The sequence below is a fragment of the Aplidium turbinatum genome, chromosome 3, assembly GCF_918807975.1.
Source record: "Aplidium turbinatum chromosome 3, kaAplTurb1.1, whole genome shotgun sequence".
Taxonomy (NCBI): Eukaryota; Metazoa; Chordata; class Ascidiacea; order Aplousobranchia; family Polyclinidae; genus Aplidium; species Aplidium turbinatum.
The window spans coordinates 27,301,500-27,322,478 of record NC_137474.1 but is presented as its reverse complement, the minus strand read 5'-3'; the positions used below and the strand labels follow the sequence as shown (position 1 = coordinate 27,322,478).

The 20,979-nt window shown below is 38.5% G+C and overlaps 1 protein-coding gene across 1 annotated transcript; it reads right to left on the bottom strand.

Moving 5' to 3' along the window:
• Positions 1–511: 511 nt before the first annotated feature.
• LOC145766387 (poly(A)-specific ribonuclease PARN-like) lies at positions 512–19,787 on the bottom strand. The gene is made up of 10 exons (XM_082578088.1): positions 19,570–19,787; positions 6,640–6,745; positions 6,207–6,382; positions 4,955–5,141; positions 4,483–4,674; positions 4,116–4,305; positions 3,613–3,763; positions 3,420–3,529; positions 2,860–3,066; positions 512–2,413 (listed from the first exon to the last, which is right to left on the bottom strand). Exons 1-10 carry the CDS (start codon positions 19,766–19,768, stop codon positions 1,925–1,927), a joined length of 2,007 nt encoding a protein of 668 aa, XP_082434214.1. The 5' UTR covers positions 19,769–19,787; the 3' UTR covers positions 512–1,924.
• Positions 19,788–20,979: the final 1,192 nt, after the last annotated feature.

Below are 20,979 nucleotides of genomic sequence, written 5' to 3'. Positions count from 1 at the left end.
TGCACAAAAATGTTGTAAAAAGAGCTAAAATGTGATTTTTGGGGGGATCACGTGAGCCAAAAAGTTGCGACACCCTCTAAAATCAAAGTTTGGTTGACCAAATGCAAAAATATAACGTGTAACACATTTAGCCTAAAGATTCCCCTAAGGGCCTGGACTGAAAGGCTGCTTGAAGCAAAACTAGGCTATTGAAAACCTAGTATTCGTGTTTCAGCCATCAACTAGTCGAAGTTGTAGCCACCGCTTACGTACGATCTTGTCAGGGCTCGTTATAAATAATGACCTACCAAACCTGTCAATTGTGTGTGATCTCGGGTAACATAAACCGGCGAGAGAATTTAAAAGTGGTATGCGTTCGCCCAAATGGCCCAGCTGCAGAGTCACTGAAACAGCTGTTTACAAAGTCTGACTTTACAAAGAAACCGCAAGATCAAGCAGCGCTGGTTCGACTCTCGAGGTGTGCGTTCGAACAACGCATTTCAAGGACAGTTCACCATTCAGTGGCACCGAGTAGATGGAATAAGTCGGACAACCGGCTCGGTGGCTTAGTGGTTAGTGCGACCGCCTCTGAATCCGTAGGCATGGGTTCGATACCTTGTCGGGTCATACCAAAGACTTTTTAAAAATGGTACTGAATCTAATTTCTGCTTAGCACTGAGTAATGGAGTGGATTCGAGTAATAATGTACTCAGTTGCGCCTCTATACGGCTGCATTGACACTGTCTGCTTTGTAAAGCGCTGAGGAGCAACGCATTCTGCGATGGATACAGCGCTATATAAAAACTAACATTATTATTATTATTACAACAATCACAAACATCACTCTGTCAAACTCGGTGACTGAATCAGTGGTTCAAAGCCTCTGCAAGCAGTAGCGTTGATAGGGGGATCCAGAGGATACTTTTGGTCCCAGGATAATTTTAGGGGCCCGAAACCTTGAAGAAACTACAACATATTCTTTAGATGCAGTACCCTTTTTTAAATGTATTGATTTGGGGCCCGAAGATCTCATTGGCCTACTTGGCCTTATTGGCACCGGACCCAAATTATCCTCTCAACGGCCCAGTCTACAAACTGTCAGGATTAAGCTCTCAAAGAAGCTTTCTCAAATTCAATCAATCATAACGTGATAAAACGACGATCTGAGTTATCAGGCTGCCACAACTGTGTCATCGTGGAAAACACATAGTAGCCCACAACCAATGGTAGCGCCGCAGTAGCGTAGCCAGGACTTTTGAAAGGGGGGGGTTTTGACCACCCAACGGCGGGGGGTCTGGGGGGCCTCCCCCAGAAAATTTTGAAAAATTACTTTGAATTTGGTGCATTCTGAGAGCATTTTCAACAAAAATGTGGGTACAAATATTTCTGTAAAATGGTGCTGTCCGGTAGCATAGCAAAAGGATAAGATCATGTTTTCTTCGGCATTTTTCGGAAAAAAAAGCTAAGTCTCTATGTTTTCTTGTTGCTAATTCCTGGCTGAGATGTTTGAATGTTTGGTATTGGCAAAACTCGCTCTTTTAATGCAATTTTGTTTAAAATTAGGCAATTTTTTTTTAGACTGAAAGCATCATTCTCAATATCGTGACGTCACACGCGTGCCAAAGGGGGGGTTGTAACCCCCAAAACCCCCCCCTTGGCTACGCCAATGGGTAGCGGCTGAATTCACCTGATCATTGGTTTCGTATTCAGTTCTCAATATGACGTAACAATGCCACGGGTTTGATGGAGTGTTGTCAAAAGCATCACCTGTGACAATATGAAGTCTGCAGATGGCAGAAAAAAAACTTTATTCGCAACTTGAAGCCTCATTTTTGTGGCGACGTTTGCTATGGCACGATTTATGCCATCAACCATGTCATCATTGCATCAGGAACGAAAGGGCGGGTTACTGGCGGCTGGTAACAAACAGCTCGCGCACGGGTCGTCACCACTCATCAGGGACTTGAAATATAGCGGGAACAGTGGTGTTGGGCTTTGTGTTTACTGTCTCCATGGCAACGCGGGAGGAGTGTTGGACGGAACCATTCTCATGCTCGGGTTGGATGATGACCTCGTTGGATGGAAGGTCGTCGTGAGGAGGATGATCTTCCTGTGACTTCTGACGTTTGACTTGCGGTTCATCCTTGCGGACAGTAACTTCCTCCTCATCATTTTGACTTGTTCCGCGCTTCCTGGTGGCTTGCAAAGCGTCGGGGGAGGACGATGTTGCCTCGGATGGGTTGATGCTAGTGGCTTGCAAGCCACTGGTGAACGACATGGATGAGGATGCAGGAGGAGGGATGTTGCGATGCCACGAGCGAAGGGATCTTGTCGGATGTTGAGTGCCGGATCTGTATTCCTCATAGGATGAGATCTGGTAGGAACTCGGTTCTGCAACGTTAGAGTGCACCAGCATCTTCTTGACGTGCGATGCCTGATTAAGGAAAAACATGATAAGCTCACTACTACGGCTTAATGTACACGGAAGAGGAGACGTATGCTCTAATCGGGAGAGTGACGTAACAATGACTGAGACTATTGAAAATCTAACGAAAATGTGATATGAGTTGAAATAAACAAACCAAGCCCAAGTTTCGCAAATCGACACAGAAAATCAGGAAGATTATTTTTACTTTAACAAGCATATATCACTATTTCAATACAGTACAGTACCAGATGGAAAGTGACAGAACTGACTATGTCATCACAAGGACGTTACCTTGGCACAACTATTGTATTCAGGCTTATTCCGAGTGCCTGAAGATATAACTAAGTGGACCGGCCATGAAGTATCCAGTCTACAAAATGTGAGTGAATGGATCATTAATTTCCTGCCACAGGCACATGCTCTTCAGAGGTATCGAGTCAAGCAGTGAGTACCTGGCTCTTGTCATAGAGTCCAACAAAACATCTCGTGTCGCTGACCCAGGCGATGTTGATCTGGCCGAGTGGTGAGAACAACTGGCGGAGATCAGTCGCTCTCCAGGAAGATGGAAACTCAACGTGGAAAACGTGATCCCGGTTGGGAGACAGATCCGATCCGGCCAAGTTGAGGTAGGGGAGATCATGAGTCCGCATGAGAAACAACTGGAAACAGAAAAATGGATCAGTAGTGATGTTGACGAGGATGGATGGACCACCCGATGTTGCAACCAAACAAGGAAACACATCACAAATCCACAAGCGGAGTATAAAATCCACAAACCGCCGCAGGAACCAACTACACGTAGCAATTAATGGGGAGCTATTATAGATTCTTGTTCAATTACATTAAACTCAACAAATCATATCGCTAAGAAAGGGTTAAGCTTCTAAGTTCTCAGTGTAAAAGGTAAAGAAATATTTAAAGTTTGTTTTCATATTGTTGACGGAAACTGCTGGTTACAGCGTTATTTGATCCAGCTTACACTTATAGACCGCTTAAAAAATATGGTACTAACCTTATTCTGGTAGGGAGCTATCACGTCAGACAGGGATGCAAAAGAGGGATGGTCTGAGTTTGAATGCTGGAAGGAGAAGAGATAGTTGCTCATCGAAAGAAATGACTTCCCTGAAAAATAATCAAACAAGTCACCCCATAGCATCATGGATTGTCATTGGCCAGCCAATCAACACGAAGAAACAACCTTGCACCTGTGATGTAAGCGTCATAGGCGGCTTCATGTAGGTTGTTGTCGTCACTCTCACCCTGGTACTTCCCCGGAGCATCAACATCTGGTGGGCGAAATGGAGCCTCATGCAACCTTGCGTGCATCTCTCCCAAAGATGAGGATTGGATGACATCCTGTAGAAGCAAGTGAGTTGTGAGTCACAACAAGCATCGAACCATCGATGATATAAACTGAACCATGTTCCTCGCTGTTCAATTAGAATAATCTTTGGTAGCATTGGTGAAGGAATTGTTGTCATAACAGCTTGTCAGTAAATAATTGGACATAGGTTGATCTCAGCCTTTATGAAATCAAGGACACTGTCTAAGTCGATGTTATGCGTGAGGTCTTTTAAAAGCAAGAAACCCCAGCCAATTAATAATATATGCACAGTTGTACACATTGAACTACGCCAGAGTGACTGACGACGTCTGCTGTGAGCAACACATACAAAGTATAGACGAGTGTCATAAACCAACCGCACACCTTGAAGGGCATCATGCTAGCCATGAGCTTGGTATCAACGAGGCGAGGGAAGATGCACTGCACCAGCGACTTAAATTGGTCGAGAGTGGGGGGAAGGGTGGTGATAAACTGCCGGATAGTGAACAGGATGTCATGGAGCATGTTGTGACCGACAATCAACTTCTGGGAGTCGCTCAAGATTTTGAGGACTCTGTGAATAAAATGCAGGGGAAAATGTTTTTGCGAAGAAAATTTCTTACAAACATATCCGTAACTCATCAGAACAGCCATAGGAATTACCGGGTTATTGTGGTGAGCAGTGAGCACACATGAACAATCTTGTGTTTTAGTGACGTTAAAAAGTAATATGGAACTAAACCAAACTAACCTAGAAAAGCCCAACGCACTCTCCAGTTCATCCTCTTCACGCTGACGTAATCGTTCCTGACGTATCTTCCTGGTCTCGTCATCAGCCCCTCGTACCACCACGACATGGCGCTGTTTGGTCTGCTCATCCAGTCGCGATTCGACGAGAATTTGACCGGGAAACTTGTAAGGGAGGGTTTCGTACAAAATTTTTCTGGAAACATTTTGGAATTCTTATTTTTTAGAGAAAACATTTGAGTTAAGGTGAAAGCTTAGCACTGGTTAGCGTCACTAGAACCAGCTTGGAAAAAAGAAAATGTAGGTACCATCCACTACATAAAGTAGGCTGAAAAGAATATCTCCAATCTCCATGGTATTGGAGAAGGTCGACCAGTTGCCTTTCTAACCTTTCCTATGACACGACTTAATGTGACCAGTTTTAGTTATCGTGCATTGGTACAGCGCCAGTACTTCATTGCTTTGATGTCGCTCACCTCCAGTAGCTATTACAAGGGTCCAAGATTATTTCTGCATCGTCATCGTCTTTCAAAAACTTTTCCACAATTTTAACAATGCTTTCCAAGAAATCCTTTGTTTTCTGGTCAATTATTGGTGTTTGCTTGGAGCCCCCATCGGTAGCCGGGCTGGGAAAGGATCTCTTCCTATGGCTTTGATGACTTCCTGGACAAGAAACATCATCAAGCTCCAGGCGCGAATTTATGGGGGGGAGGGGGGCGCCCCGCCCTCCGAAATTTTGTGAGGAATTGTTGAAATAGTATGTTTCCGCATCAAATAGTTTGATATGCTTCTAACCAGCTGATATTAGTCCCACGACGGACTTAACTTATCCCGGGGGGGAATAATTTTTTGTTATTATTATGGTTGAAATTATCCATCGATCAGACGCCGTTATTTTCTTTCATACAACTTCAAATACATTTTAATAGCAACATTTGTTGGAGCTGACTCAGCTGATACCAACGTTGAACCAAATGACGTCAGTTGAAACAATCTGAAACCTTGAATGGTTGTTTTATAGTTTTCAGTCTTCATTATATTTTCAATCAATTACCGTATAAGCCTGCAAACGTACAAATATCCAATTGGTCATGGACACTGCATACAGGGTTTTAAATCAGATTTCAAGTTTACTTTGCATGCCTAGCAATTATTATTCAACCAAAATTAATTTTTTAAACATTCACAATTGATGAAGATGGTTGTTTTAATGTCTATTTTATAGCATATCGTATATGTCGTAGTATCATTGTTCATATCTGTTTTATCTTTTTCTTTCTTCTTAATTGATTTTTAAATTTTCTGTAAAAAGAAAAAATGCGCAGGCTTGCTCACAAAGTGAATAGTTATAGTCAAGATACATGAACTAACTATACTAATTTTTGTGATTCAGTAGAGCAACTACATAACTCCAATGAAAGACGTACTCTACAGAAAAATTCGACTAAACATCACGTGCGATATTTTATGGACAGTGAATTGTTTAAGCAAAAAAACGTAATTTTAGTGAAGCTTACTCAGCAATCCTGATCAATAGCACAATGAACCAGTTTCGTTCCTGCAGTAAAGTAAAGGTAGGTTTGTTCAGTTCCTACTACAGTACAAAGTTTGTTTTTAATTCCCAAACAAAAATTTTCTATGTACACCACTGCGTGGGAACTAAAAGCATGACCAGACTGTAGGTTAATTTACAAGCTTCATGGTGTGTACTACGGTTCTGAATCTTACCTCTAGGGGAAGATTTAAATTCTGCATCACGAAAAGCCTGTTTCTCATCAATGGTAGTTCGGATATTGGCTTCTTCGTTTTGTCGAAGGTAAGAAATTCCTTTTCGAAATGCCAAGTTAAAGTCAAAACCTTGTTGAATCAAAAAATCCACACTTGAACTTTGACAAGAAAATATCCTGCAGCATAGACAGGTGTGTAGGTAAAAACAATTTTCACAGGTCACTGGACTATTAACATGAATTTGAAGCATAGCAATCGGGTGTACAGTGCATGCAAAGTGGTTCAATTTTCTGTGGCATATAAAGCAAATTCATACAATATATATTTATGGAAATAAATTTAAAATATGGTAATTTACAAAAAATTCTAGTCTATGAAGACTGAAGAGTCATAATTCTACATACTCCATTTTAGTTGAGACACTCCATCATACCTGTCAGGACAACCAGAGAAAAAAGACCGAAAGGGAAAAATATAAAAGTTGAACGATTTCACATTATATTTTTGAGTAGCATCATCCCAACAAAATGCAGACATTCCTACAAATTACATAACGTATTGGTTAGTTTGTCATATGTACTTTGTTATATATTTAGCTAAACTGTTAGTGTTATCATAGTGCTACTAACACATAAAATTTTCCTTTGCAAACAACAAACAAGGTTCTTAAATAGCAGCAGTTGTTTCTAAGGTTGAAGTTCAACTATAAACTGAAATTTAGCTTGCTTCAACCATGCTATTATGAAACACACATTAGCATTATCGCCATTTAAAAGCAGCGAAAATAAACACACCAGGTCAATGGCGTAATGGTCTACCACACAATATTCTTCTTTTTTGTGTACCATGCCTGTTTCCAGGATTAGGCGTTCATGCATAGTTCTTTTCATTTATCCCGGTGTTTGACAGTATTTTACAAAGAGCAATTGTGTTTTATCTTTCCTTCATCATGATATGGCCCAAAAAGCTTATTTGTCACTTGGTGATGTTCTTCAAGAGAGTTCTCAGGGTTCGATCTTAGCATTGGTCCTCTGGCCAATGTCTAGTGCGAGTTCCCCGCGGACCAGTACGAATCGTTTCGCACTGGTCCGACTGTCCAGTGCAAAAATATCATCGTAGTATGTCGTTTGATCGTTTAGAGTGTGTGGTTCTCGTTTGTGCTTCTCTTGAAACAACAAAACACGTGATCCGTGCGTATTAAACCGTAAGAAAAAGGCAATCGCAACATTAACGTGTTAAATCGTACGAAAAAGCAATCACAACATCACGTTACGGTGTTAAATCGTAAGAAAAAGGGTAATCGATTCATCTGTGAGGTCAAGAAGGCCCCACACTGGCTATGTGTTTACAAGGCCAGACAAACACGCATCGGATTCCGATTATGACCCCGTGATCGTCCCGCCATCAGATTCCGATTATGACCCATCATCGGATTCAGAAATTGAAGAAGAGCCCCAAGTAGATTGAAGACTCAACTACCAACGTAGATTGAATGTCTTGCCTAGATAAACTGTTGTTATTGTTATTGCCATTGTATATTTCCATGTTATTGCCGGATGCAACCTAGTTCGTACCCTCAGTTCGTACCCTGAAAAGATCGAGAGAAAAAATTAAAAAAAGCGGAAGTCGCTGATCGCAGTTTCCGCAAACATTTTAAAATTTTCCTCCTGAAAAGATCGAGAGAAAGATAGCACAAAGCCGAAGTCGCTGATCGCAGTTTCCGCTAACCCTAATCCTCGCTCATCGCAGTTTCCGCAAACATTTTTCCGTAGTTTCCGCTAACCCTAACCATAGAGCAGTGGTTCTTAACCAGGGTTCGACAAAGCTGCTTCAGGGGTTTGGCGCGAACGTCCTCTGAAACATTAATACACGGCCTATTGAATGGTATATCAGCGAATATTTTTGGAAATATTTTTTGTACCACACTGAAGTACGATGGCTATCGAAGGGGAAAGTGATGAATCGCATTTTTGCTTTGCATATAGAATTATTGGAGTTTTTGAAAAGTCACAACTATCGGCATTAAAAAAACTTTGAGGACAAGTTTTATCCTTACTTTGGCTTATTTGGCTGACATCTTTGGTGCTCTCAATCAGCTGAATTGCCAAATGGAAGGAGGTAGTAAAGATGTAATAGAAGCTGAACAGTAAATGAGTTCTTTTCAGAGGAAATTGGTTTGGTTTTGGTTTGAATCTTTATCCTCGGACTGACAAAGCCTTGATAGGTTATTCCTGGTAGTTTTGCATAGGCTACTTGTAGAGGCTCTTGACGCAGGGCCGGTTACCGAGATTGGCAGAGTGAAGTTATCTGATTGTTACTATTACTAATAGTGTTGTTGCCGGGGAGTTATTGTATTCACTAGGTGCCGCTGAATGGAGAGCAGTCCTGAATTGCGTTGCTCAAGCACACACCCCGAGAGTCGAACCAGCGCCGCGTGAAGCTTCAAGCCAGTATTTACTGAGCATTTGCAGAAAGTGCAAAATTCCTTTCAAAACGAACTTCCTGAACAAATGCAATATCTAGCATGGTTTGGATACGTCAACCATTTGCTTATGATACTACAACAGCAGATATAAACAGTCCATACTTAGATGACATTATCGAGCTTCAACAAAGCGAGATGCAAAAAAGAAACTTAACACAACAAATCTTCAATCGTTTTGGTGCCAACAAATGAAAAGTTATCCTCTCATTACAAAAGTTGCCCTTGAAGATCTCATGCCATTCGTAACCAGTAACCACTCATTTATCCGAGCATGCGTTTTCTATTCTGGAAATGTTAAAGCAAAAAAAGCGATACCGGCTTGCATGCGAAAACGACATAAAAATTGTGGTTTCTGAGACAAAGCCTCGAATCTCACTATTGGTCTCAGAAAAATGACAACAGAAGTCTCATTGATTCAGTAATGTAGGCTAGTACTATTAAATGTGGTAGATTTTTGTTTTTGTGACTTAGCAAAAATTGGGGGTTCAACGAAAGCTTGCAGACTAGCAAAGGTTAAGAACCACTAGGTTAAGAACCACTTGGTTAAGGTTAAGGTAAAGGTTAAGAACCACTGCCATAGAGTAATCTATGATCTACTGTAACTCTAACCCTAACCCTCGCTGACCGCAGTTTCCGCAAATATTTTTCCGCAGTTTCTGCTAACCTTTACCCTAACTCTAACCATAGAGTAATCTATGCTCTAACCCTAACCCTCGCTGATCGCAGTTTCCGCAAACATTTTTCCGCAGTTTCCGCTTCCCCTAACTCTAACAATCGAGTAATCTATGCTCTCTAACCCTAACCCTCGCTGATCGCAGTTCCCGCAAACATTTTTCCGCAGTTTCTGCTAACCTTTACCCTAACCATAGAGTAATCTATGCTCTAACCCTAACCCTCGCAGCTTCCGCAAACATTTTTTTGCAGTTTCCGGTAACCATAGAGTAATCTACGCTCTAACCTTATCCCTCGCTGATCGCAGTTTCCGCAAATATTTTTTCGCAGTTTCCGCTAACCCTAACCCTCGAGTTTGTTTGCGGAAACTCCGATCAGCGAGTTCGGCTTTGTGCTATTAAACTGCGATCAGCGACTTCGGCTTTTTTAAATTTTTTCTCTCAATCTTTTCAGGGTACGAACTGATGGTACGAACTGTTCAGGGTACGAACTAGGTTGCACCCGTTATTGCCACCATCATTATTGTCGTTTTAAGGTGGTTTTCCCTGGGTTGGCCTCGTGCTTCCCACGACAATCTTGTTTTTATCAGTAAACGGGACGGACCAGTGCGATCTCGTGCGGACCAGTGCAAATGGTGAGTCACTGGCCCGGTTAAGCAGTGCGAAAAAAAGTTAAGGTCAAACCCTGGTTCTGGTTTGATTCGTTTGAGTTAGTACGGTACGTCTTCAGTTGTTTTTTGGTTGAGGTATGATATTTGTTGCATATTTCAAATAAACCACATTTCAGTGGCGTTCAGACACTTCTGCATTTCTTTGCTTGGTTTCACACAATATACCATGGCAAAATCCAGGCCTCAGATAAAACTTAGGCAGTGGCTATTTGACCGGCTCCGGTCTTTGAATCTGAAACACAATTTGACCGGTCATGACGTCACTATATAGGAACTTTTTTCTTTTTTGCTTTCAAAGCAAAAGACGAGAAGAGAAGAAAAAAGTCCCTATATATATATATATATAAGTTCTAAATTCGACAATTATGTTCAACTGATTCGGTGGCGCGTAGGATGCGTCTCGAGCTGGTGTTCCAGAGGGAATGAGTTCGATACTACGTGGAAGCATTTTTTTTTAAATTTTTAACTGAATTTTGACCCGAACTAAATTAAAAAACCGTGTTTGCCAAACGACGCAAAAATGTAATGCGTGCCAAAGTCGCAAAAATGTAATGCGTCGTTCGGCAAACACGGTCATATCCTCTTATGACGAACGGAAAATTACCCAGAGAAATTCTCAAATTCAAGAAAATTAAAAAACTCTAAATTTTATTACTCATAGCTGAAAAGACATAAAAAATTGGGCTGTAGACTGTAGGTTACTCAAATTTAAAATTGACCACAAAAATGCAGCAGCCTAATGATTGAGTCAATTCGGGTCAAAATTTAGTTAAAAATTAAAAAAAAAGAACGCTTCCGCGTAGCTTCGAACTCATTCCCTCTGGAACACCAGCCCGAGACGTATCCTACGCGCCACCGAATCGGTTGAACATAATTGTCGAATTTAGAACTTAGTTAGGGACTTTTTTCTTCTCTTCTCGTCTTTTGCTTTGAAAGAGAAAAAGAAAAAAGTGGGCAACACTAAAAGGCGGAAATGCGGAAGCGCGGAAATAAGCCGAAATAACTTTAGAATTAAAACAGTCATAGTATTTAGTGATCTCACAATTGCTTCTAAATAATATCTTTCAATGATATTTCAACATAAAAAAATGTTCGGTATTGAGTTGTGGCTAAAAATCGCATTTCCGCCTTTTTCCTATTTTAATAAATTCCATTAAATTTCGAAATTTACTCCAATAACTGTGGAATTAAAACAGTCAAAGTATTTAATGACCTCACAATTGCTTTTAAACAATATCTTTCAATGATATTTCAACATAAAAGTAGGTTCGGTGGTGAATTGTGGTTAAAAATCGCATTTCCGCCTTTTTCCATGTTGCAACATTTCATTCTTTCATGATGAAGTTATCGCTATGTTAAACAATAGACGCCAAAATCGTATTTCCGCGTTTTCTACATCGGCATTAAATCGCTACTTCTGCGGACAATACGCCATTTCACGCCCAGCTTATTTCCGCGCTTCCGCATATTAGTGTTGCCCGAAAAAAGTGCCTATATAGTGGCGTCATGACCGGTCAAATAGTGTTTCAGATTCACAGACCGGAGCCGGTCAAATAGCCACTGCCTAAAACTTATTGACTCACTAATTACTTACTTGCGAACAAATTTAAATGACATACAGCCTGTTTCAAATGATTGGGGTTTGATCTGATCAGCATAGTCAATTAGAGGAAAGGCACAGTCAATGCTTTTATATATATAGAAAAAAGGAGCTAGTGTGTTTGTATTGCCTTGCTGTTGCAAAGTCTTAGTTTGCTTGTCTGTTATGAATTACCGTACTGACTCCGTTATGAGGCATTGAGTGTTGTAACAGTGTAATGTTGGCTGCGTAACCGAGTGGTGAGAACATCTGCGCAACGTTCGAAAGGACATGATTTCGACACCACTCCACAGCACACGGCTGTGTTTCGGCAAAGATACTTAATGGCAAGCCAAAATAAGGGGAGCAGCTGGCTCAAAGACTATATGTCACTTCGCTGCTTCCTGTCGTCTGTTGTATCGCATCTGTAATCGCAGTGTACTGTATGTTATCGCAATGGGCACAAATAAATAAAAAAACAAAAAAACACAAAAAACACAGATTTCATGAATATAAAGAAACTTCGGTGCAAGTATAGAATCCGCCACCTTGGTCAACATGACGTCACAAAACAGACGCAACTATTATTGGGAGGGTGAAAAAAAGGAAGGTAAAAAGTGGCGGAATGGAGGTGATAAGGCGGAATGGATATGGTTTTTTTGACAATTGTACTGTGTTTTTACAATAAAAACATTAAACCAACGTCGAGTGTTGAATATAACTACCTAGAATGACATAAAATTTACCAAATTGCATCAATTCAACTAAAAATTTACCCAATTAAACTTTAAAAATAAAAATACGAAACGTTTGCAACTAAATGTGTTGTAGCTATCTAATTTCTGCTCGCATTTTAATTTTTACAAAAAAAGTACCAATCTAAGGCAACTGCAAAGAGTATTATATGTCTTGCTTTATGCACGTGAAAAGTTTCAGGTTTATATCTTATCTACAAAACGGGCAATCGTCGTTCAAACGTAGCCGCTGGGCGACACTTTTATCCAATGCGTTGTAAAGGCGGATCGATCCTTATTCAGTATAAGCCACCCCAGTTTGCTGTGATCGGTAAATAGTGCTTCCACTAAACTTGCTGTAGTTTTCTCGTTTCTGCTCGGATTTTAACAATTTTGCCATCGTTGGAAAGCACGATCATACATCTACACGAATCAATTAAACAGTAGCACGAAATAAATACTAGCTTTATTTTGTGATAACTTAAACTTCACCAACTTGTAACGATTCTCAGCAACTTAATTTTTGCAATAAAATTGTTAAATCTTTGAAAACTAAAAGAATATGTCTTGCTTTATGCACCTGAAAAGTTTCAGGTTTATATCTTATCTATAAAACGGGCAATTGTCATTCAAACGTAGCCGCTCAGCGAAGCTTTTTTCCAATGCATTGTAAAGGCGAATCGATCCTTATTCAGTATAAGCAATGGTACACACCACCCCCTGTTTGCTGTGATCGGTATATAGTGCTTCTACTAAACTTGCTGTAGTTTTCTCGTTTCTGCTCGGATTTTAACAATTTTGCCATCGTTGGAAAGTACGATTATATATCTACCCGAATCAATTAAACAGTAGCACAAAATAAATACTAGCTTTATCTTGTGATAACTTAAACTTCACCAACTTTTAACGATTCTCAGCAATTTAATTTTTACAAAAAATTCATTAATATGTTACAAATTGAAAGAGTATGTCTTGCTTTATTCACTTGAAAAGTTTCAGGTTTATATCTCATCTACCAAACAAGCAATCGTTGTTCAAACTTAACCGCCCAGCGAAGCTTTTTTCCAATGCATTGTAAAGGCGAATCGATCCTTATTCAGTATAAGCCACACCTGTTTGCTGTGATCTGTAAATAGTGCTTCAACTAAACTTGCTGTAGTTTTCTTGTTTCTGCTCGGATTTTAACAATTTTGCCATCGTTGGAAAGCACGATCATACATCTACACAAATCAATTAAACAGTAGCACAAAATAATTATTAGCTTTATCTTGTGATAACTTAAACTTCACCAATTTATAACAATTTTCAACAATTTACTTTATACAATAAAATTATTAAACTTTTACAAATTGAAAGAGTATGTCTTGCTTCATGCACATGAAAAGTTTCAAGTTTATATCTTATCTACAAAACTGGCAATCGACGTTCAAACGTAGTCGCTCAGTGACACTTTTTTCCAATGCATTGTAAAGGCGAATCGATCCTTATTTAGTATACGCCACCCCTGTTTACAGTGATCGGTAAATAGTGCTTCCACTAAACTTGCTGTAGTTTTCTTGTTTCTGCTCGGATTTTAACAATTTTGCCATCGTTGCAAAGCACGATTATACATCTACACGAATCAATTGGCTCTAAATTCAGAACAAGTACTATCTTTATCTTGTAATAACTTAAACTTCACCAATTTATACCGATTCTCAGCAATTTAATTTTTACAATGAAATCATTAATTTTTTGCAAATTAAAAGAGTATGTCTTGCTTTATGCACCTGAAAAGTTTCAGATTTATATCTTATCTACCAAACGAGCAATCGTTGTTCAAACTTAACCGCCCAGCAAAGCTTTTTTCCAATGCATTGTAAAGGCGAATCGATCCTTATTCAGTATACGCCACCCCCTGTTTGCTGTGATCGGTAAATAGTGCTTCCACTGAAAGTACTGTAGCTTTCTCATTTCTGCTCGGATTTTAACAATTTTGCCATCGTTGGAAAGCACGATCATACATCTACACGAATCATTTAAACAGTAGCATAAAATAAGTACTAGCTTTATCTTGTGATAACTTAAACTTCACCAACTTTTAACAATTCTCAGCAACTTACTTTTTGCAACAAAATCATTAAATCTTTGCAAACTAAAAGAATATTTAGTTTGAGAATATTTAGTTCAAGACATATTCTAAAAGAATATGTCTTGCTTTATGCACCTGAAAAGTTTCAAGTTTATATCTTATGTATAAAACGGGCAATCGTCGTTCAAACGTAGTCGCTGGGCGAAGCTTTTTTCCAATGCATTGTAAAGGCGAATCGATCCTTATGCAGTATACGCCACCCCTGTTTGCAGTGATCGGTAAATAGTGCTTCTACTAAACTTGCTGTAGTTTTCTCGTTTCTGCTCGGATTTTAACAATTTTGTCATCGTTGGAAAGCACGATTATATATCTACACGAATCAATTAAATGCAAGCACAAAATAAGTACTATATTTATCTTGTAATAACTTAAACTTTACCAATTTGCACCAATTCTCAGCAATTTAATTTTTACAAAAAAACCATTAATATGTTACAAATTGAAAGAGTATGTCTTGCTTTATTCACCTGAAAAGTTTCAGGTTTATATCTTATCTACAAAACGAGCAATCGTCGTTCAAACTTAACCGCCCAGCGATGCTTTTTTTCAATGCATTGTAAAGGCGAATCGATTCGCCTTTACAATGCATTGGAAAAAAGTGTTGCCCAGCGGCTACGTTTGAACTACGATTTCCCGTTTTATACATGAGATATAAACTTGAAACTTTCCAGGTGCGAAAAGCAAGACATATTCTTTTAGTTTGCAAAGACTTAATGATTTTGTTGCAAAAATTAAGTTGCTGAGAATCGTTCTAAGTTGGTAAAGTTTAAGTTATTACAAGATAAAGCTAGTACTTATTTTGTGCTACTGTTTAAATGATTCGTGTAGATGTATGATCGTGCTTTCCAACGATGGCAAAATTGTTAAAATCCGAGCAGAAACGAGAAAACTACAGCAAGTTTAGTTGAAGCACTATTTACCGATCACAGCAAACAGGGGGTGGCCTATACTGAATAAGGATCGATTCGCCTTTACAATGCATTGGAAAAAAGCTTCGCTGGGCGGTTTAGTTTGAACAACGATTGCTCGTTTGATAGATGAGATATAAATCTGAAACTTTTCATGTGCATAAAGCAAGACATACTCTTTCAATTAGCAAAAGTTTAATAATTTTATTGCATAAAGTAAATTGCTGAGAATCGGTAGGGGAGACCGGGGCAATATGAACCACAAAAATTCGGGATGCTCTCATTCGCCCCCTAATTGATGTAGAATTATGAAATTTTCAGGTTGCATAGTCTTTAACATTATCTATAACATATCACAAGCACAATTCACTAACTTCTCCAAAATTTGAATTATTACAGTTTTTCATGAAAAAATGGCCTGGGGTATTATGAACCTTGCCAGGGCATTATGCACCAATATAAACAACTTTCCATAAAATGCTTCAAAGCAGTGATTGTCAACCCGGAAATTAGTAGAGTGGGGTTAAGAAGATTTTTAGGAAGTTTTTGCCTTTCAGGTCTGACTTTGCATTATTTGAATAGGAAAAGCTGAAGTTATGAGGTTCCAATGCAGTCAGCAAGTCTTCACTTGCATAGTAATCTACACAACTGGTCTCCTAACAACAATGGTTGTGTGGTTGCATGCAAAAACTTAGCAATGGATTCAGACAAAAAACTCATGACCAACCACTGGTAAAGAAAGCTAGCACACAAAATTAATTTTACATTTTTTAAAGACATGCAGATTATGAAATCACAACAGTTCACTTAGTCACATAGGTTAATGTTCGGTTTACTTAATCAGTTAACTTCATGTTCAGTGTTGAAGTGGCATTCAAATCGGATTGAGCCAAATGTTCTGGTTGTCTGCTCTGTGTAGGTGGGATAAGGGAGAACCTGCTTAATTGGGCTAGTTTCTACATATTTCACATCACCAGATGGGGGCTTTTTGAAAGTGAATTTTCACTTTTGTGGTAGAAACCATCTGGTTCATAATATCCCAGCTAGAGTGTTCTTATTCAAGCTATTGCCTAACAAAACGAAATCAACATAAAGCTTAAAATCAGTTTGCATCAGTATTTCATACATATAACCTATCCCTGAATAAAAATCTAGATTTCTAGAGTCCCTGTACTAACCATGCCAGGCCTACCAAAATGGAAAACTGAATTTACTTTTGACCTCTAAAACTACATTTTTCCAGTTCTACTGAGAACAAAGAAGTGCTGACCAAAAATGATGGTACCAAAAAAAGCATGGTGATCCTGTTACTAAAATATGCAAATGAGATCTTAGGATTTCCAACAGTTTTCCAGAAAATGGCCTGGTTCATAATACCCGTGGTTCGTAATACCCCGGTCTCCCCTACAAGTTGGTGAAGTTTAAGTTATTACAAGAAAAAGATGGTACTTGTTTTGGATTTGTAGCCAATTGATTCGTGTAGATGTATGATCTTGCTTTCCAACGACGGCAAAATTGTTAAATCCGAGCAGAAATGAGAAAGCTACAGCACTTTCAGTGGAAGGACAATTTACCGATCACTGCAAACAGGGGGTGGCATATACTGAATAAGGATCGTTTCGCCTTTACAATGCATTGGAAAAAAGCTTCGCTGGGCGGTTTAGTTTGAACAACGATTGCTCGTTTGGTAGATGAGATATAAATCTGAAACTTTTCATGTGCATAAAGCAAGACATACTCTTTCCATTTGCAGAAGATTAATGATTTTATTGTAAAAACATAAATTGCTGAGAATCGGTATAAATTAGTGAAGTTTAAGTTATTACAAGATAAAGATAGTATATACTTGTTTTGGATTTGTAGCTAATTGATTCGTGTAGATGTATGATCGTGCTTTCCAACGATGGCAAAATTGTTAAAATCCGAGCAGAAACAAGTAAACTACAGCAAGTTTAGTTGAAGCACTATTTACCGATCACAGCAAACAGGGGGTGGCGTATACTAAATAAGGATCGATTCGCCTTTACAATGCATTGGAAAAAAGTGTCTCTGAGCGGCTACGTTTGAACAACGATTGCCAGTTTTGTAGATAAGATATAAACTTGAAACTTTTCATGTGCTTAAAGCAAGACATACTCTTTCAATTTGCAAAAATTTAATAATTTTATTGTATAAAGTTAATTGCTGAAAATTGTTACAAGGTGGTGAAGTTTAAGCTATCACAAAATAAAACTAGTAGGCTACTTATTTTGTGCTACTGTTTAATTGATTCGTGTAGATGTATGATCGTGCTTTCCAACGATGGCAAAATTGTTAAAATCCGAGCAGAAACAAGAAAACTACAGCAAGTTTAGTTGAAGCACTATTTACCGATCACAGCAACAGGGGGTGGCGTATACTGAATAAGGATCGATTCGCCTTTACAATGCATTGGAAAAAAGCTTCGCTGGGCGGTTTAGTTTGAACAACGATTGCTCGTTTGGTAGATGAGATATAAATCTGAAACTTTTCATGTGCATAAAGCAAGACATACTCTTTCAATTAGCAAATGTTTAATAATTTTATTGCATTAAGTAAATTGCTGAGAATCGGTACAAGTTGGTGAAGTTTAAGTTATCACAAGATAAATCTAGTACTTATTTTGTGATACTGTTTAATTGATTCGTGTAGATGTATGATCGTGCTTTCCAACGATGGCAAAATTGTTAAAATCCGAGCAGAAACAAGAAAACTACAGCAAGTTTAGTTGAAGCACTATTTACCGATCACAGCAACAGGGGGTGGCGTATACTGAATAAGGATCGATTCGCCTTTACAATGCATTGGAAAAAAGCTTCGCTGGGCGGTTTAGTTTGAACAACGATTGCTCGTTTGGTAGATGAGATATAAATCTGAAACTTTTCATGTGCATAAAGCAAGACATACTCTTTCAATTAGCAAATGTTTAATAATTTTATTGCATTAAGTAAATTGCTGAGAATCGGTACAAGTTGGTGAAGTTTAAATTATCACAAGATAAATCTAGTACTTATTTTGTGATACTGTTTAATTGATTCGTGTAGATGTATGATCGTGCTTTCCAACGATGGCAAAATTGTAAAATCCGAGCAGAAATGAGAAAGCTACAGCACTTTCAGTGGAAGGACTATTTACCGATCACAGCAAACAGGGGGTGGCGTATACTGAATAAGGATCGTTTCGCCTTTACAATGCATTGGAAAAAAGGTTCGCTGGGCGGTTACGTTTGAACAACGATTGCTCGTTTGGTAGATGAGATATAAATCTGAAACTTTTCATGTGCATAAAGCAAGACATACTCTTTTAGTTTGCAAAAATTTAATGATTTTATTTCAAAAATTAAATTGCTGAGAATCGTTACAAGTTGGTGAAGTTTAAGTTATCACAAGATAAATCTAGTACTTATTTTGTGATACTGTTTAATTGATTCGTGTAGATGTATGATCGTGCTTTCCAACGATGGCAAAATTGTTAAAATCCGAGCAGAAACGAGAAAACTACAGCAAGTTTAGTGGAAGCACTATTTACCGATCACAGCAAACAGGGGTGATCGGTAAATAGTGGCGTATACTGAATAAGGATCGATTCGCCTTTACAACGCATTGGATAAAAGTGTCGCCCAGCGGCTACGTTTGAACGACAATTGCCCGTTTTGTAGATAAGATATAAACCTGAAACTTTTCATGTGCATAAAGCAAGACATACTTTTTGCAGTTGCGTTAGATTGGTACTTTTATTGTAAAAATTAAAATGCGAGCAGAAATTAGATAGCTACAACGCATTTAGTTGCAAACGTTTCGTATTTTTATTTTTAAAGTTTAATTGGGTGAATTTTTAGTTGAATTGATGCAATTTGGTAAATTTTATGTCATTTTAGGTAGTTATATTCAACACTCGACGTTAGTTTAATGTTTTTATTGTAAAAACACAGTAAAATTGTCAAAAAAAAACATATCCATTCCGCCTTATCACCTCCATTCCGCCGCTTTTTACCTTCCTTTTTTCACCCTCCCAATAATAGTTGCGTCCGTTTTGTGACGTCATGTTGACCAGGGTGGCGGATTCTATACTTGCACTGAAACTTCTATATTTGATACACTGTATGGCATAGGCTAGCTAAAGTTATTACTGAACTTAATTTAAGTCACAATAGGCCTATACAATACCAAATTGTAGAAGTAAGAAGTTGTCTGTGTTGCTATGAAGCTTTTGGTATCTTTCATCAGGAGAATCATACACAGTCAGATTATAACTTCCATTTGTTAGTCCAGTAAATTCTCCATCGATGCTGATAAAGTTGGCATTATTTATTACTTCAGTAATCAAGGGCAAAGTGTCTCTGAAATTATCTCTAGTGATATCCATTTCAATAAAATCTAACAGCACAACCTGCAAAGGTATGGATGTAGCCTACTAATATTAAGATTGATGTGATGTCTTAAAGTTTCTTATGATAATGACTTGTCACTGTAACATAAACCTAACTATCACCTATATATAACTTTAGTATCTTTTTTATTATTAAAAATGCATGGAGAATCAGCAGAGCCTTATTTATGGCATACCATGCATTTCGCTCTACTACGTAAACTTAATGGAACTAAATAAATGTAACCTTTGTATCATATAGATAATTAGATATGATAACTAATAGAATCTCAGTCGATTCACGATTTGCTTCTGCTACTATTCGTAGAAATCCCAATTCCCAGTTTGGAAACAGACTTTTTCTGAGATTTGTAAAATCCCACCATTGATCCCACAGTGGCAGTGGCCAGGGTTGCCAGAAACTCAAGCTATAGTATGGCCAAATTCATTATGAAATAAGGCCAAAAAAAGCCATTTTTTTATTTAGGCTACTTCTAAGGCTAAATAATCACTAACCAGAGGTGGGCAATAGCCTTTTGTAGCGCCGCTACTTTTTTGGTAAAAGTAGCGGTAGCGACGCTACTTTTTAGTTGGAGTAACGTCTGCAGTAGCGGCGCTACTTTTTTTATAAAGTAGCGGTAGCGGGAGAGGCGCTACTTTTTGCCCACCTCTGACACTAACAACTTAATTAAAATATTTTTTTGAAAATACCATTTTACGATCAAACATAACAGATAATAATTTAACACTTTCAGAGCATAATGATCGGTTCGTTTGGTAGGATTTCTTTCAGGGGTTTTCTTTGCCTACCTTGCTTTACGTGATAAGCTAACGCATCAAGAGTGTTCCCCTCAAGACCATCAACGCTTTTGATAAACCACCAAGGTCGATCAACATAGCAACTGTCTTTTTGTCTTGTTTTTTTTGTTTGTTTATTTTTATAGTCATAATTGTTAAAAAAAAATTCACTAGCCTATTTTTTTTTCTCATTTTTTCTAAATTTACATTGATTGAAGATTGATTGTATAAAAAAAATTACTGAGGTGTTGCTTACCGTGCCATATTTTAAACTGATTGTCCTGCTTTGGTATCTGGTCATAGCGGTAAACCACATAATTATATCTCCGTGGGAAAGCTGTAGGATAAAATTCCTAAATCCTTCGTCTGTATGCGATGACCGAAGAGAAACACTCTTCTGAAAAAGTCTT

What these genes read in the sequence shown, in the direction of transcription:
- LOC145766387 (XM_082578088.1), bottom strand. Translation starts at nt 19,768, where the DNA reads ATGGATATCACTAGAGATAATTTCAGAGACACTTTGCCCTTGATTACT. An exon ending in AGTGCGTTGGGCTTTTCTAG is followed by an intron (nt 4,306 to 4,482) that starts GTTAGTTTGGTT and finishes TTTTATTCACAG; the next exon opens with AGTCCTCAAAATCTTGAGCG. An exon ending in GACTCTATGACAAGAGCCAG is followed by an intron (nt 2,414 to 2,859) that starts GTACTCACTGCT and finishes TTCCTTAATCAG; the next exon opens with GCATCGCACGTCAAGAAGAT.